This window comes from Brachyhypopomus gauderio, chromosome 3 (assembly GCF_052324685.1).
Source record: "Brachyhypopomus gauderio isolate BG-103 chromosome 3, BGAUD_0.2, whole genome shotgun sequence".
Taxonomy (NCBI): domain Eukaryota; kingdom Metazoa; phylum Chordata; class Actinopteri; order Gymnotiformes; family Hypopomidae; genus Brachyhypopomus; species Brachyhypopomus gauderio.
Window position 1 is genome coordinate 8,318,564 of NC_135213.1, and position 18,341 is coordinate 8,336,904.

The 18,341-nt window shown below is 46.5% G+C and overlaps 1 protein-coding gene across 1 annotated transcript; it reads right to left on the minus strand.

Moving 5' to 3' along the window:
* Positions 1–224: 224 nt before the first annotated feature.
* nhlrc2 (NHL repeat containing 2) lies at positions 225–18,169 on the minus strand. The gene is made up of 11 exons (XM_076999295.1): positions 17,965–18,169; positions 17,413–17,565; positions 11,065–11,520; positions 10,811–10,932; positions 10,580–10,709; positions 6,612–6,705; positions 5,838–6,069; positions 4,791–4,913; positions 4,497–4,706; positions 4,162–4,384; positions 225–3,026 (listed from the first exon to the last, which is right to left on the minus strand). The coding sequence occupies exons 1-11, from the start codon at positions 18,125–18,127 to the stop codon at positions 2,770–2,772; spliced, it is 2,163 nt and encodes a 720-aa protein (XP_076855410.1). The 5' UTR covers positions 18,128–18,169; the 3' UTR covers positions 225–2,769.
* Positions 18,170–18,341: the final 172 nt, after the last annotated feature.

Here is an 18,341-nt window from a genome sequence, read left to right on the forward strand (position 1 = left end):
GAGCCAATGACCTGCTGGGCTTGTGTAGGGGCCCCCGCCAGGGGGGCTGGGAGCTGGGGGCAGGGGGGGTGCGACTCGGCGCTGATAAGGACCAGGCATGGCACGGCCTGGAAGACAGATGCAGTGAAGCTGTGAAGGACCCTGCAGGGTGGTTTACAGCAATGAGAAAACCACACACATACCAAGATGATATCACCAAAGCATGAAAGGTCGACCATATCATCTCAGCTTCAAAGGGCTTTTATTTCCCGAGATTCCCTTGAGTTTGGTGGTATTGTTTTTTGCAAATGTACATGATGTTCTCTAACTGGATTATTCACTTGATGCATTCGTTTATTCACCGTGTGCCGTGACCGGCCACCACCCACATGGCGGCTGTGGTGGGAGGAGCTGGCCCGGGCGATTCCCATAATGCCCTGCATTTCTGCCACACTGTCAGGAAGCTCCTAATCTCCTAATTTCTCACATGGTGCAGTGGTTCACATAATGTCCTGGCTGTTGTCATGTCTCACATTGCTTGAATTTTTGTTAGCAAAGACACATGCTTCAGTTAAAACATCGTTCTGATCCTTAAGATACGAGTTGTGCTGTACATTTTGGATGTGAAGTAGACTGTGTGCTTAATACACCAGTCATTGTTAACTGGTTTATTAGAAATAATGTGAACTTTAAATCTTTGTATAAAAGTAGAGTTAATTAGATCCAAGCATTTCACATTTCAATACAGCCGTTGCAGCAGGGACGAAATAAACTTAAGATGTTAACTTTAACCATGTTTTTGAAGAAAAATGTTTATGATTATATGCACATTATATTCATCTTGTATAGGAGCTTTAACAGAATTATGTCATGGCCATTCTGGGATTCATTTCCACAGCTGCAGGGCACAGAAGGTGGATGGACACAGTGCGGGGTCAGCACACGGCAGACACAGTGCGGGGTCAGCACACGGTAGACACAGTGCGGGGTCAGCACACGGCAGACACAGTGCGGGGTCAGCACACGGCAGACACAGTGCGGGGTCAGCACACGGCAGACACAGTGCGGGGTCAGCACACGGCAGACACAGTGCGGGGTCAGCACACGGCAGACACAGTGCGGGGTCAGCACACGGCAGACACAGTGCGGGGTCAGCACACGGCAGACACAGTGCGGGGTCAGCACACGGCAGACACAGTGCGGGGTCAGCACACGGCAGACACAGTGCGGGGTCAGCACACGGCAGACACAATGCGAGATCAGCACACGGCAGACACAATGCGAGATCAGCACACAGCAGACACAGTGTGAGGTCAGCACACACAGTGTGAGGTCAGCACACAGCAGACACAGTGTGAGGTCAGCACACACAGTGTGAGGTCAGCACACAGCAGACACAGTGTGAGGTCAGCACACAGCAGACACAGTGCGAGGTCAGCACACAGCAGACACAGTGCGAGGTCAGCACACAGCAGGTCAGACGTGTGTGATGAAGATGGTCCGTGATCTGGGATTTATGGTTAGGATGATATGAACATGTCTCTTGAGCAACACCACTTTTCCCACTGATACACAACAATCAAAAGAGCTGGTGGCAGACACTGACAAGCCAAATGTTGGTAAAATAATGTTTATTATGTTAAATATAATAAAGTTCCAGAAGGTTTATTAAGGTGCAGAATTCAGAGGCTACGTAAAAAAAGAAGCTGGCTTCGGAGAGGATACGTATTGAGCTGACTGACTGAGGGCCTCCCAGACCAGACTCGCCATTCATTCCACATCCATGCAGCCTACAGACCAACCTAATAATGCACTCTGAAAACCAGGCTAGTGATTTACTAATATAACTTGACTAACAGTGTTAATGCAAAGCCTAATGCCAACTTTAAACCATTTTTAGGAAGCTGTAAGTGTTTTGGCCTAATTGGATCATTATCTTCTGACAAACTCTACAAACGTCAATAAATAATTCTACTTCAGCTGAAGTACGTTACGTTTTATACTGTGCACCCAATTTTAAGGGCACTTAGAACTTGTAAACAGCTATTGAAATTATGCCAATTAATCAAAATTTGCAAGTCAGCTGAGGCAGTGAAATTGAGAATCCCTGCTGCTTTATTGAAATACAGCACAACAGAGTGGAAATCAAACTGCACGCTGAAACAGCACAGCACCCCCTTCAGGGCTCTTTGACTGCATCAAATGAGGCTGGCTAATGATGAGATCGAAAGCTTAATGACCAAATGCATCCAGATATGAGGAAAAAGAGCTCGTCATGTCCTGAAGTTTCAGGTAAAATGAGGTACGCCGACTTGGACATGTTGCATGTCCAAGAAAAAACATTTTCAAACACTGTTCATTGCAGTTTAGTTGTTTCACTGAAAGATTAATCTCCTATACCTTTTAACCTCTTCGGATTTGTTGATTTAGTTGGCTTGTGATCACTTGTTCAAATTTGATCTGAACTACACTTCAACATATCAGGCAGGAGGTTATCTGTTGTTTAGAGAAGATAAGGTACATCAGATACGTTGGTGGGAGACATAAGGCACCTTTCTCTCGTTCTTCTAGTCGTCTTTCAGACAGACCAATCACACAGCAGACAGATTCTGCCAGTAGACATGCACCAGTCTGTTAAACACTGTGCACCTATCAACTCATTATATGAACAGCAACATAAAAATGCAAGATTATTGGTTTGCATTTAGTAGAGCAGCATTTGTGAGCTATAAGCTGGGCCTGTTTACCATTAAATGTGGTGTCCATCTCGGTCAGCTGGACCGCAGTGTTTCAGAAGGCATGTGCGAGTGTCACGGCAACAGTGCCGTCTTTGGGAGTGGCGTCGATCAACAGGGGCTGCGTAAAGGAGACGGCCTTCATCATGCAGGCTCCGCCCCCTGAGAGGCAGCAGTAGAGCCAGGCGCTGAGGGTCAGGGCAGGGTCCTGGGACCGGGGCGGAGCCGGGACGGAGCAGGTGATGGAGAGAGGACGGGAGACATGGGTGATGTGTCCCGTCGTGGTCTGTCCTTCCAGTAACCACTCGTTACCTGCGGAGGACAGGAACACCGTCAACTCAGTAACACGCCACCAGCCGTTACGTTACGTTTTTGAAAAGACACGATGTTAGAGTGTAGTATGAGGGCAGATGTTTGAGTGTAAGGAACTGTTTCCTTCCCAGCTGGTGAACGCTCAAAGACTCTCGGGATGAGGGCGGGGAGGGAGGGGGGGGGTCTCTTCATGTAGAACGGTGGCACCTTTATTTAACAAGGCTGCCGATGTACTCCGAACACAGGGATGCCTCTCCACCGGGCCTGCGATGTCTGTGAGTGTAGATGTGTGTGTGCGGGCGCACACTTTTGGCCTTGTACCAAGGGCACACTACCAAGACACACGCCAAACCGAATTAGGACAACCTCCATTCAAACACACATGGGAAGCACAGAGTGTGTGCTAGGCTAAACACACACGCGCATGCACACACACGTACGTCTATAGATTTTTTTTTTACCTCCATGATTTTATCTAGGACATGTCCTTTTAAAAGGGCATATTTGAATATAAGCAAACCACGCTAAGGATATACTTTATTTTTCAATTACCTCGACTTTGTTGAGATCCAAGAAAGCTCTACTTTGCATTTGAAACATGTTTTAATGTCCAATAAAACTATTAAGAATGAAACCCTTAAGAGTTTCAATCATTTACTTGCATAAAATACCCAGGACCATCAAAGACATCATGGCCTTCAGTAACAACCGCCCTTTCCACAGAAACAGCAGTGTGACATCAGCTGTACTGCTGTAATTAAACAGATACGAGAGACTCCTCAGAACCTTACAGACACAGAAGAGTTTCATTCTGAATGGAGCTTGCATAACAGGGAGAGAGAAAAGGATTTTGTGCAACGGTGAATGATGAAGAGGGTGATAAGAAACGTGGGGGGGGGGGATGTATGCAAGTGTTCTGAGGCACAGAGGATTTATTAATTTTTCCTTGGCTTGGCTCCCAGCACGGCCGGCTGCTCGCTGCAGCCTGCGACGATGCGTGAACAAAGCACTCCTGCAAACACCTCCCAGCTAGTCTTCCTCCGACCCGAAAGACGCCGCGCGTTTGTCCCGTGTGTGGTTGGTAGAGGAGGGGCGAGCGGGGAGCGTCGGGGTGAGGGTGGGGGGGGTGTTGTACCTTCGGCCGACAGGCTCCAGAAGCTGGGGGCCGCCTCCGTCAGCTTGGTCCCGGCAGGCAGGGCGAGGTGGAGGAGCAGGTTGACGGTCTGGCCCGCAGACACGGCCAGCGCTGCCATGCGCACCTGCGGAGACGACCTGGGCAGCTTGGGCACCTTTCCCAGAAGCCCGGCGGAGGTGCGGTTGGGGCGGACGGAGTCCACCTCCTCCATCGATACAGGGAACTGGGGGGGGAGACGGGCGGAGATGGTTGTCCAGGCTGAACGGTGGCGCGCACACACACACACACACACACACACACACACACACACACACACATCTGTCGCTGCCACTCACCAAGGACACGGTCTGGGTCTCCAGGTCCAGCACCTTGATCCGGTGGTTGTTGGTGTCCGCCACGTAGAGAAGCTTGCCCCCCTCGGCCACGGACAGGCCCCCGGGCTCGTTAAAGCTACACTGCGTGAAGCCAGTGCCGAAGTCATCGCCTGGCTGGCCGGTGCCCGCTAGCGTCTTACACTGCTTACTCTTCGGCTCCACCGCTTTGACCTGGAGCAGAGGGACAGGCGCATTACGCCGACTCACCACCAGGGGGAGCGGACGCGGGCAGTGCCGGTGAAGAGGACACCGAACCTTGTGGTTGTAGGAGTCCGCCACGTAGAGCACCCCGCCGGCCGCATCCCAGCCCACTCCTAGAGGGTGCTGGAGCTTGGCGTCTACGCCCTTGCCGTCCACGTCGCCGAACGCGAAAAGGTTCTGTTGGAGCAGAGAGAAGACATCTGGGGTGAATGGCGCACACACACAGGCCAGAATAACGGGTTGGAGCAGCCCAGCCCGGTCAGCATAGCGCACCAGACCGATCGGGGGGGGGGGGGCTTACTCTGCCACTTGACTAGAGCTGCAGCTACGTTTGCCAAACACACCAATCAGCTCATCTAACGAGGCAGGAAAGAACTTAATTACAGAGTCTAACGAGCGTGCAAGGATCCTTTCCCACTGCCTGGCAGCAGGAGAGGCAGGCCGGCACGCCGCACGCAGACCTGGAAAATGGATTTATTTTGGGGTGGAAGTGAAGGAAATTTCTCCTCCTCCAGATCGTCTTGGCTCGGTACGCGATCATAATCGCTCCTGAGCCTCATTTATTAAACGTCTCCTCGCGTTTGCAGAGCAGTCTGGCCGACTTGTGCTCCCGCCAAGCAAACTTGTAAAATCTCTTAGCACAGAACGGCACAATGCTTTCAAATCTGACATGCAATTGCTGTGATAATTTATGAACCTATAAAAAAATGAAAATCTCTCCACGTGCGCGCGTTTTTAAATTGATCGTGATAGCAGCAGGCTGACGCACACGCTGCTAGACTCCCCACGTGAGTTGGGAAGTCAGAGTGGCGGAGAGTAGAGTGCGCAAGCTGACTGATTACTGCCTGGCACAGAGCGGCTGGCACAGAGCGGCTGGCACAGAGCGGCTGGCACAGAGCTGCACGCAGGCATCCCGGGCGGCGGACGACCCACATGCCCTGGGACAGAGCGCTCTCCAGAACACGCACTTTACATCGAGGCACAATACATGTTGACCGATCCTCTGCATCGTAAAAAAATAAAGTCTCTCAATGCGGAATCTCTCAATGCGGCTTCTATTCAGAGACCAGAGACCACCGGCGTCTCGGAGCCCGAGCTCACCAGCGGGTCCCTCTCGCCGCCGACCACGTGTCTGACGGCTCCGTCGTTCAGGGCCAGACTGCGGACGGTGCTGCTCTCGCTGTCGGCGATGAACAGGCAGCTCCAGGGAGGGTCGGGGGCCACAGCCAGGCCCGAGGGCTGGGCCAGGCCCGCCTTGTGCGGGTAAGCGTTGTTCCGGTTCTCCTCGCTCCCGCTGCCGGCGAAGCGCACGCACACGCCCCGCTGGTGCTCACTGCAGGGTGGAGAAAAGGACAATCAATCAACAAGCTGCTCGCGGGAAAGACTCAGAAAAGCTCTCGTCTGACATTTATTGCATTTGGCAGACAATCTAATCCAGAGCTTATGCAAATATACAGTATAATAAACATAAAATATTTATTAGCCTTTTCATGTTCTTGTTGTGGTTAACAACTTGGGTTTTAAGATATAATAAAAGTAGTAAGATACAATGTTTATTAATAATAATATTTATTAAATTACATTAGAGTCTAACAATGAATGAAACAATACACCTAAGTAATTGCAAAGGATAATTTGAGATAAATATTTCTAACACAATTTAAAATTATAATAATCTGCAAAAAAAAAAAAAAAAAAAAAAAAAAAAGACAAAAACACCCATCACAGCCTATAACACAGCATGCTGTTCCCCTTAAAAATGGCATCATACTGGTGGCCTGTGTGTGTGTGTGTGTGTGTGTGTGTGTGTGTGTGTGTGTGAGATGCCGTGTCCCTGGTGGACATGCACAAAGCCCCCCGGGGAAAGAAGCTCACCTTCCCTTGGGCAGCTTCCCATCCTCCAGGAACAGAGCCCAGATTTGATGTGTTCCTGCCATGGCTATCCACAACACGTTATCCTCTACACCACCTGTGCCAACACACACACACACACACACACACACAAAGTTCTGAACTATTCACCCAAATCGCCCTTTCCCAACGAAAGTGTTCATTTATTTCTGCAGGCAAGAAAACAATTAAAAATCAAGAATTTAGACATTTAGAAATGTCCATCTTCATTAACTTTCAACATCTTGTATCGGAGAGATGACCAGTATCTCTCAGCGTACACTTGAGGTTGCAGAACGTGTAGTTGGAAGTCTGGGAGAGGTCACCATTCAGCTGTGTGTGCTGAAGTGTGTGGCCTTTAGCAGTCTGAACACACCCAACACCGTACGCTACCATCAAACGGCCTCTCAGCAGCCCCAACGCCATGCACTTCAGCTGGACTGCGCTGCACATTTGAGTCTGGAAGTCTAAGCTTCACTGGTCAGATATTAACCTTCAGGAAATGAACAATAATTATATGGACAGTGGCACACTTGAGTGGGTTCAATTATTTACCTTGTGTGTTCATTAACAATGAGTGTGACTGCCTCAGTGTGCCTCAGTGCAGAGAGAGAGAGAGAGAGAGAGAGAGAGAGAGAGAGAGAGAGAGAGAGAGAGAGAGAGAGAGAGAGAGAGAGAGAGAGAGAGAGAATGAGAATGTGTGCCCAACCAATCATAATACAACTAAACCATAGTAAAGTCGTCTTGACTACAGACAGTCTATCCTCAAGACCATCTATGTTAGAGTTTTAGGGCAGCTGTGTGTGTGTGTGTGTGTGTGTGTTTTATGAGAGGGATGGAGAATAAGAGCTGCTGCACTCATGTCTAACAATAGCCGGCTAATGGGACTCAGCTTATCTGAGACAATTTCACTTGGGCTGGAGCCCAACGACGTGCGTTCAGGAGAAAACAACACTGGAGAGACGAATGCAGAGCCAGAACCAGAACACTGGAGGAAGGACAGAAGAGAAGGATTCACAAAGCATATGTAAAATAATCTAATCCGATACCACATTTAAGCAGCACGTGTGTTGGACGTCTTGCTGCTGGTGTGGGGCTTAACGAAACCAAAGCTGAGTGGAAAGACAAAGAGTGAACAGCAGCACTGAAGTTTCTCAGTGGGCTGCACGCCACGCCGAACCTCCGGCCCAGGACGGAGGCCTGGAGGAGAACTGTTCATCCAGAGGACCACAGTGAACCTCCGGCCCAGGACGGAGGTCTGGAGGAGAACTGTTCATCCAGAGGACCACAGTGAACCTCCGGCCCAGGACGGAGGCCTGGAGGAGAACTGTTCATCCAGAGGACCACAGTGAACCTCCGGCCCAGGACGGAGGCCTGGAGGAGAACTGTTCATCCAGAGGACCACAGTGAACCTCCGGCCCAGGACGGAGGTCTGGAGGAGAACTGTTCATCCAGAGGACCACAGTGAACCTCCGGCCCAGGACGGAGGCCTGGAGGAGAACTGTTCATCCAGAGGACCACAGTGAACCTCCAGCCCAGGACGGAGGTCTGGAGGAGAACTGTTCATCCAGAGGACCACAGTGAACCTCCGGCCCAGGACGGAGGTCTGGAGGAGAACTGTTCATCCAGAGGACCACAGTGAACCTCCAGCCCAGGACGGAGGCCTGGAGGAGGGCTGTTGTGAAGCTGGCGGGTCACACTGTTCAGTAAAGTTGGCAGGTCACACTGAAATGAAAGAGCCGCTAACTGAGGAGTAGGACGGAGCTGCTGGACGTAGAGCAGTACTGTCCGTCCATGGGAGTGAAAAATGTGCTAGAAAACACACACACACACACACACACACACACACACACACACACACACACACACACACACACACACACACACACACACCAAACTGTCAAAGCGCAACCTGATTTTTCTGCCTTCGATGGCCACCATTGTGTCCTTATTACTTGTTTATGTAGTGCAGCTGAATCACCAGTAGCCCACAACAGATTTCTGATTGCGTAAAAATAAAAGCTGGAGCAGCTGATCTGAATTCATTCCAAAACACATGAATCTATAACGGTTACAGATTCATCTGTTCTGGAATCAAATCAGATCAGCTGCTCCATATTTACGTGACTCCATTTTGATCCAGTGCATCATACCCTTCGCTTATAACCTGAATCTGTCAATCAGGACATCACAGGCTACCTCACAACAAAGATCAGATGAACAACATTTTGTTTTGATCATTTTTGTTGCCCTGCAAAAATGCTAAATGCCTGAATGCAGCGGGAACCAATTGCCTTAGTTCCCCAAGTTCCTCTGTGCTCTCTTGATCCTGTCGTCTTGTGTGCCCAGCAGGACAACAGGACCATGTCCTGACACCTGTGTCCTGGCACCAGCAACCCCAAAACCTGTTCTCTCCCAACAACAAAAACCCATCCCTATTCTGACTACTCTCTCATCAAACTGGGTACATGAAAGCCCAGAAAGACATATACGAAGATCTTTTGAGTGAAGATGAAGATCTTTTGAGTGCGCCACCAGACTCTGTGGTAAGATATCAAGATGGATGGGTCTGATGGGTAGAAGAGTCTGAAGTGAAGAAGAAAAAAAGAATGAACAGAACAAACGCTCTGGGCTGAGCAATAAACTGAAGCGTAATACGACACATTAAATTTTATGAGCACTTGTGAGAGGAAAAAAAGAGAGAGACCCTAATTCCGAAGAAGAGGGAGGTGTGCACAAAGGAGGAGAATATTAGTGGGTCAAGGTACCAACGGACGGCTCCTCGAGACGCACAGCTCCAGTGGATATAGCCACACCATCCACCTGTGCGCCATCTCCAGCCCCCTCCCCGCATACAGCCTGGAGCAGGACGGGCACACGCGTCTTGACGTGCGTCTTGACGTGCACAGGCAGGACCTCCTGGGCGAGTGAGCTAATTTGGCAACAGTTCTGGCAACACCTGGATACGTATCCCACTCTAGGATGGCAGCCTGCTCTCTATAGCCATTCTGCTCCGGCTCCGATTAGCTCGTGCTTAAGCTCAGCTCACACAGAAAAATCCAGTAATTACCCAGTCAGACAAAGTTATTTGTCTGTAATATCTCACCAGACGTTATTTCTTAAGCACACTTAAGAGCAGACTGACGGACGCGTGCTTCTTAAACACACTCCGGTCATTTTCCCGTGCTCTGCCTCTCCGAGGACGAAATGTCCGGCGTGTCGTGTGTGATGCAGCAAGGCAAAAATCAATGGCCGTCGTAATGACAGAGTTATGGGTCTGGGTCTGTGAGATGGCGTTTGCCTAAAGAACGCACTGTGGGAGGTGTCAGCGGTACGGAGTGAAGTGTGGCCATCTTCAACTGGACACTCCTCCTCACAGCACAAGGAGTCTGTCTCTTGCTTTTCTCTGGCCAAAAGACTGAAGTGAACAGGGTATGCTCCGTTTCTCGAGTCCACTGAACAAAATTTTGTATAAAAGTAGTGAATGGATGCACTGATAAAGAGTAGCAAAATAATACAATAGCAAAGCAAGATTTATATATAGCTTGTGTTAAAAAAAGGAAAAAAGGAGCTGTAAAAAAAAATAAATAAATAAAGTGATCCTCTGTTCACAAATCCCATTTTTCTCTTGTCACTTTGAGTAAGTTGAATTTCCTAACAAATGTTAAAAGAAGCGGTTTAGCTGAGTGCCGCCCCCCCCCCCCCCCCCCACCCCCTGTGAACCAAGCCATCTTCTTTAGCTTTGTGACAGCACCGTGTTTAACAGGCTGTCTTGCCAGACACTATATTTAAAGCATAAATTGACAACTAAAATCCACCTGTAAAGGTGTCAAGAGAGTGCTTTTGATCGGGATCATTTTGTGATACACATACTCATATTTATTTATTTGTTTGTCTGTTGCTGTGCGAAAGAGTTTAAGGCAGATTACTACAATATTCTTTAAACTCTTCACCTGCAGTGCCAAGGGCTACATCCCAGGGGGAGCTGATTGGCTGCTCGAGACCCTTTGCCCCACCCTCCTTGTCTGTGCCTTGCACTCCAGTCCCAGCAACAGTTGTGACTCTCCTCTCTGATAGGTCAATCTGGTGGAAAGGAGGGAGTTTTACTAGAGACGTTACTGAGAACAACAGACACAGAGTCAGTGCACAGCGGGGTTGAATCCAGTCTCTCCTTTTCCATTTACCTTCCTGATGAGGTGGTTCTCCGTGTCAGCCACGTACACGGTGTCTCCCTTCATGGACACTCCTTGAGGAGAGCTGAACAGCGCCTCAGACAGGTCCCCGTCCCTCCTTCCACTTTTAGGGCCTAGCATACGAAAACAGAAAGGTACAAAGAGCGTACACGCTTCAACAAAACAGCTCGTCCATCTTAAATCAGAGGTTTACGTAACCGACCGCGTCGGATCAATGAAGTCGAAACCGCGCTAATGCTTCTCACCCCCCACGCAGTGGAGCACCTGCCCGGTGCTGGACACCACCAGGACCCTGTGGTGCCCTGTATCTGCGATAGCCAGCTTCTTGCTGTGGGGATCCACAGCCACTTTTCCTGGGAAGGAGAGGATGGAGGGCGGTAAGGAGTCCCTCAAGAGCTTCACCCCCACGGCGTGGTCTCGGAGCAGGCCCTGCTGCCCGTAGTGCTCGAGCGCAGTGGCCACAAACAGGAAGAGACGTTCTCGGTGGCCTTCACCCACAAAGGAGAAGAGCAGGTTCCCCCTGGGGCCCAGCAGCACCAATGTAGGCCAGCAGGCCACTTCGAGCTCCTGCCATAGACGAGCGTCCCTGTCGTTCACCACTGGGTGTGTGATGCTGTACCGGAGGACTGCACTGCTGATGTTCTGAAGGACCTTCTCATTGGGAAACTTGGCTGAATGAACACCTACAACAACCAGGCCATCTAAGAGAAGAGAGAGACTGGAGTAAAAAGACTGAAAGAACAGAAGAACCTTCTACACATCATATATTAAAAAGCCTAGACCTAAATATAGGTCTCCGACATATTCAAAAAGGTCTTTTACTGGGACAACTGATCAAATACTGAATGTTTAATTTATCAACAATTTACCCTTAATCAAGAGATTAAGAGAAGCACGGTGGCGTTACTTTGATAAGATTTCTAAACAAAGTTCTTCTTGTTCTTTTGAGAAGAAAAGAGGTTCAAGGCTCTCCGCTCATCACACAATGACAGACGTATGACTGATGGGTTGGCATTTATCTTATTCAGCCGTTGAATGAATACATCCTGTTTGTGCGAGTTGTCAGATTGCCTCCTTAGTTGACGCTTTCTGAAATGGGTTTTTGTCTTCACGCTTTTTCCAGCTTCACTGTCATTCAAGATTGTCCACATTTTGGGACTGTATGAAACATCATGGTCATAGAATTTTTTCATGCTGGAAAAGTTAGAACATGACATGTATTTAACTCCAGAAATACTGGCCCTGATGGGGAGATTCATCAAAACAACTTCATTAACTTGGGGAAGATAACACTGAAGCAGTAATGTTCGGTTTGTTTTACATAAGCTGAATCCATCATTAAAAATATATACTTAAGGTCTAATTAATCATTTTTAACTTATCTGAGCATCTTCGCCATCACTTCAGGGTTCTTTCATCTAATCACAAGCTCCAATATAAAACCTTTCATTTCGAATCAATCAGAAACATAACACCCGCATGAGGGGTTTTGTGTTTCATAAGTATATTTAATAACGCTGAATCTCCCGTTTAAATATTATGGCCAATCCTGGGGAACCGTGACTGAATTAATGATAATGTGCTGATGTCAGTCAGAGGAGAGAAGCCCAGAGTGCCTACACGCGCATTGGGCAGCTCCTGACGGGCCCGGCGATGCTCAATCAGTGTGGCTGGTCCGTTTCCCTCCACCCCTCTGCTCTCCTGCCTCAGATCCACCCATCCCACCCGCCATCTGTCTAATTCCCTGGGTCGGGATGTCTTTACTTCGCCACTACAGGTGACCCTGTCCCGTTCTGCCTCCGTGGGACGAAACACGACCGCTGACGCCGCCCGTTGAAATTTTAAAACTTGTAGAGGCTCAGCAGAACTGAGACACGCTCTGGGAGAAATGAAGATGCCTCGTGCCCGTTTCGGCCATCGATGAATTTCAAAAACAGCTGGCAGAGCTGAATGTGTTACGCGGGTGGGTTTGTGATTTTGCTTGTCTGTGCACCGGCCTCCCGAGCTCCTGCAGCCCCAGGAGGAATTACAAGGCAAGCGCTGGAACAAACACCATTACCGCTCCTACCCGGTAGCTCAACATCGAGAGGCATTTAACTCACTGAATCCATTTCTCCGAGACCACAGTGTCAGTTGCCTGCTTTGAACGACACGTATGAGGGCGAGACTAAAATAAAACAAAAAGATACCACTGAAATAAGCGACATCGCACAAATCCATCTGAACAACTGACCTGAGAACAGCCAAACGGGCAACTGTGAATAAACTCAGTGTGGAGAAGTGTGGTGAGGAGGCAGGACAGGTTTGGGTTCTCAGGTCAGTAATGGGATGTACGGAGGCAGAAGTGCCATTGGAACGTAGGAGACAGAGCAGCGATTATACTGTGGCCAGCCTGTTTACTTGAATGATCCTACCATGGGGCCAACCATAGACCACTGACACAGAGGACCCGCAGCCGAGGTGTTAGAATAAACATGTGGCCAGCAGAACAGGGTATCTGACCGAGGACGGGAGCATCAGAAAAAGCCACTGTATACAAAACCTCAACCTCGTGTTTTCTGTTACCTTCTATAATGAGAACTGTAATCATCAGACATTGGCAAGTGAACTTGTTAATTATGGGTGATGGTCTATTGTGTTGAGTACAGTATAGACCGCACTGGGTACCTGATTTACACAGGGATCCAATCCCTACTGAATGACGGGTCATTCTGCAGGCTGCTAGCAGGCAAAGCGGAGCGGGATACCGTGAGTGATGTTCCGCCAGACACCGTGCGTCACACTTGCGCACTGTACTGAGGCTTGTGACATGTCACGTATTACATTTCACACACCTGGCAACTTCAATTGGGCAATAAATCACTATACCAGTTTGGTTTAACAAGTGCAGTATCTAATTTTAGCAGGCTTTGGTTTAAAAAGCATCTAAAAGCATTATTAATTGTTGCAGTAGCAGGTGATCTAGCAATGTCATGGGAATAGTTACAAAGGCACATAATTTGCACTATATCCCAAGAGCGTCTGAAATATGACCATAAAACATCTACTCAAAATATCTGACAAATCAAGTGGTGTATTTGTAAATCAAGTGGTGTATTTGTAAATCAAGTGGTGTATTTGTAAATCAAGTGGTGTATTTGTAAATCAAGTGGTGTATTTGTAAATCAAGTGGTGTATTTGTAAATCAAGTGGTGTATTTGTAAATCAAGTGGTGTATTTGTAAATCAAGTGGTGTATTTGTTTCTTAATGCACTCATTAATAATCTACTGCCAGCTTTGATGAGATAAAATTGATCCAAGAAAAACATTCCAATAAATGTTAGTCTAGAAAATGTTGCATGTTTGTCTAAAAAACATTCAACAGCATTACACAAGTAATGCTGAAATCAATGCGGTAAAAGAAACCTATCCTACGTAAGTGTTTTCTTGATCACACAAGGTCCTTTTCACCAGCAGATCTGACCTACATGCACTGTGAAGTTGAGTAGGGAACCACATTTCAATACAATTAAAAAGATACCCAGCAGCTCACCCCCCCCCCCCCCCCCCCAAAGTATCACCATATCACCATCCCCCCGTCCTCCAAGCGATCACTAATCACTCAGCCCCCTCACAACTGAGTAGGCCATATATATCAGGAAAAATATCACCAATAAATTATCACTGTACAGGTTCAATGGTATAAAAATCTGTATAAACACAGCCCATGAAATAATCTGTATAAACACAGCCCATGAAATAATCTGTATAAACACAGCCCATGAAATAATCTGTATAAACACAGCCCATGAAATAATCTGTATAAACACAGCCCATGAAATAATCTGTATAAACACAGCCCATGAAATAATCTGTATAAACACAGCCCATGAAATAATCTGTATAAACACAGCCCATGAAATAATCTGAATGTTTCCCCTCAAGCAGAACTAGCATCTTAGCCTCGTTGAGCCTCTTCCCACACTGCCAATGTACATATGGGCATATGGAACGCATGCTGTTGTAACCACAACCTAATAACTAAACGCACCTGCAGTATACTTAGTACGTGGAGAAAAGATTTTTATAAGCATCATATCTTATGATGCATCAAGCTGATCATGTGTGTCTGGTCTATATGTGTAAAATATTTATGTTTGGTGTGATTATTTTCTCATGTATAGAAATGTATGTATATTTGTAAATCAAGAGGTGTATTTGTTTCTTAATGCACTCATTAATAATCTACTGCCAGCTTTGATGAGATAAAATTGATCCAAGAAAAACATTCCAATAAATGTTAGTCTAGAAAATGTTGCATGTTTGTCTAAAAAACATTCAACAGCATTACACAAGTAATGCTGAAATCAATGCGGTAAAAGAAACCTATCCTACGTAAGTGTTTTCTTGATCACACAAGGTCCTTTTCACCAGCAGATCTGACCTACATGCACTGTGAAGTTGAGTAGGGAACCACATTTCAATACAATTAAAAAGATACCCAGCAGCTCACCCCCCCCCCCCCCCAAAGTATCACCATATCACCATCCCCCCGTCCTCCAAGCGATCACTAATCACTCAGCCCCCTCACAACTGAGTAGGCCATATATATCAGGAAAAATATCACCAATAAATTATCACTGTACAGGTTCAATGGTATAAAAATCTGTATAAACACAGCCCATGAAATAATCTGTATAAACACAGCCCATGAAATAATCTGTATAAACACAGCCCATGAAATAATCTGTATAAACACAGCCCATGAAATAATCTGTATAAACACAGCCCATGAAATAATCCGTATAAACACAGCCCATGAAATAATCTGTATAAACACAGCCCATGAAATAATCTGTATAAACACAGCCCATGAAATAATCTGTATAAACACAGCCCATGAAATAATCTGTATAAACACAGCCCATGAAATAATCTGTATAAACACAGCCCATGAAATAATCTGCATAAACACAGCCCATGAAATAATCTGAATAAACACAGCCCATGAAATAATCTGAATAAACACAGCCCATGAAATAATCTGTATAAACACAGCCCATGAAATAATCTGTATAAACACAGCCCATGAAATAATCTGTATAAACACAGCCCATGAAATAATCTGTATAAACACAGCCCATGAAATAATCTGTATAAACACAGCCCATGAAATAATCTGTATAAACACAGCCCATGAAATAATCTGTATAAACACAGCCCATGAAATAATCTGTATAAACACAGCCCATGAAATAATCTGTATAAACACAGCCCATGAAATAATCTGTATAAACACAGCCCATGAAATAATCTGTATAAACACAGCCCATGAAATAATCTGTATAAACACAGCCCATGAAATAATCTGTATAAACACAGCCCATGAAATAATCTGTATAAACACAGCCCATGAAATAATCTGTATAAACACAGCCCATGAAATAATCTGTATAAACACAGCCCATGAAATAATCTGTATAAACACAGCCCATGAAATAATCTGAATGTTTCCCCTCAAGCAGAACTAGCATCTTAGCCTCGTTGAGCCTCTTCCCACACTGCCAATGTACATATGGGCATATGGAACGCATGCTGTTGTAACCACAACCTAATAACTAAATGCACCTGCAGTATACTTAGTACGTGGAGAAAAGATTTTTATAAGCATCATATCTTATGATGCATCAAGCTGATCATGTGTGTCTGGTCTATATGTGTAAAATATTTATGTTTGGTGTGATTATTTTCTCATGTATAGAAATGTAATGTCCCTTTTTTAATAAACAGTGAGCTTTGGTAAAAGTCAGTCTAGTACTGCTTTCAATTGACATCATGGGGTTGCAGCATATTAATAAATAACCAATCACTAAGTAACACTGAAACGGGTAACTAAAAATATTCTTTGTTCCAAAATATAAAATATGGAAATCCCAAAATAATTAGACAGGGTGTGAACACCTACAGTAAAACAGATATGCCGATGTTGACCTCATCTGACCACTATTCTCACTCCAGTCTGCTGCCTGCAGAGCTCTAGATTAAAAGTCTTGGTTTTTATATGCACTTTTACAGTGTGTGTGAAATTATGGCCTTAGTTTGTGGGTGTTCCCTGCCCAGTGCTATATAAACTCAAGTGCAGGCATTGCATTTTGGAGAGTCTAAGTCAAAATCGCTATTAGTTATTCTGGGGGTACGGTAATCATAAATTGGCCAATGAATGTGTGTAATGTGTGTGTGAGCAGTGCTGGGTATGGGGAGAGAGGTGCGTGTGTGTGTGTGTGTGTGTGTGTGTAATGTGTGGTGCGTGTAATGTGTGTGTGAGCAGTGCTGGGTATGGGGAGAGAGGTGCGTGTGTGTGTGTGTGTGTGTGTGTGTGTGTGTGTGTGTGTGTGTGTGTGTAATGTGTGGTGCGTGTAATGTGTGTGTGAGCAGTGCTGGGTATGGGGAGAGAGGTACGCGTGTGTGTGTAGTGTGTGTGTGTGTGTGTGTGTAATGTGTGGTGCGTGTAATGTGTGTGTGAGCAGTGCTGGGTATGGGGAGAGAGGTGCGCGTGTGTGTGTAATGTGTGTGTGTGTAATGTGTGTGTGTGTAATGTGTGTGTGTGTGTGTACCCTTAACAGTGTGACGCTGCTCCAGCTGGTGCAGGTCAGGCAGCAGGTGCATGCAGTTGATGCAGCAGTAGGTAAAGAAATCCAGCACCACCACTTTCCCTGACAACTCCTCTTGGAGAGACAGAGGGCCCTCAGTGTTGAGCCATTCCAGACCTGCAGTACAATAGAATAATATTACAGTTTTTCTTTATTTTATTTTATGCATGACTAATCTTACACACGTAAAAAAAATAAAATAAATAAAATAAAAACGTAATTGACCGCAGTTGTGCTTGTCTTATGGCTAAGTGAAAAACCTTTACTCTCACAGACTGTCAGAAGGTACCGTCACTTCCTGTTTGATAGCAATAAGCTACTGTCTAATGTTGTCTGCAGGGCTTATATTAAGGTTCAGCAGCACTCGCATGTCTGAACTTCTACATCTGAGCCACACAATCTCACATTCACAACGATCATTCTGACTGTAGCCCATCGGACCCTAAACAGTTGGTGGGTTGTAATCATGTCTAATGCACCGGTCCACCGCTCCCCTTCATGCGTGTTCATTCTAACCTTCTTCAAAGTCTGGGATCGTCAAATCTTCCTTTTCGTCAAGATTTCGCAAATACTGGTGGACGATAGCCTCCTTCTCCTGCGGTGTTGTCGCGTCCTCCAGGGCGAGGTCCAGCTGGCTCTGAACACAAAACAGAGCTGGAAGACTGCTGTGGGCCGCCATGTTGCCCCCCCGCTGGCAGAAGGGAAACGCAACGCTTAACTCGCATCAGCACATTCGGCATCTTTATTTAGCGTAAAACAGCTTTATATGATACACATCAAGATAATTGAATAATTAATAACACATCCCTATCCCCAACCTTATATGCATATTTTAACTATTGTTTATTTTTATATTTATTGCTGAAGGGAATAAACTTTGTATGGAAAATGCT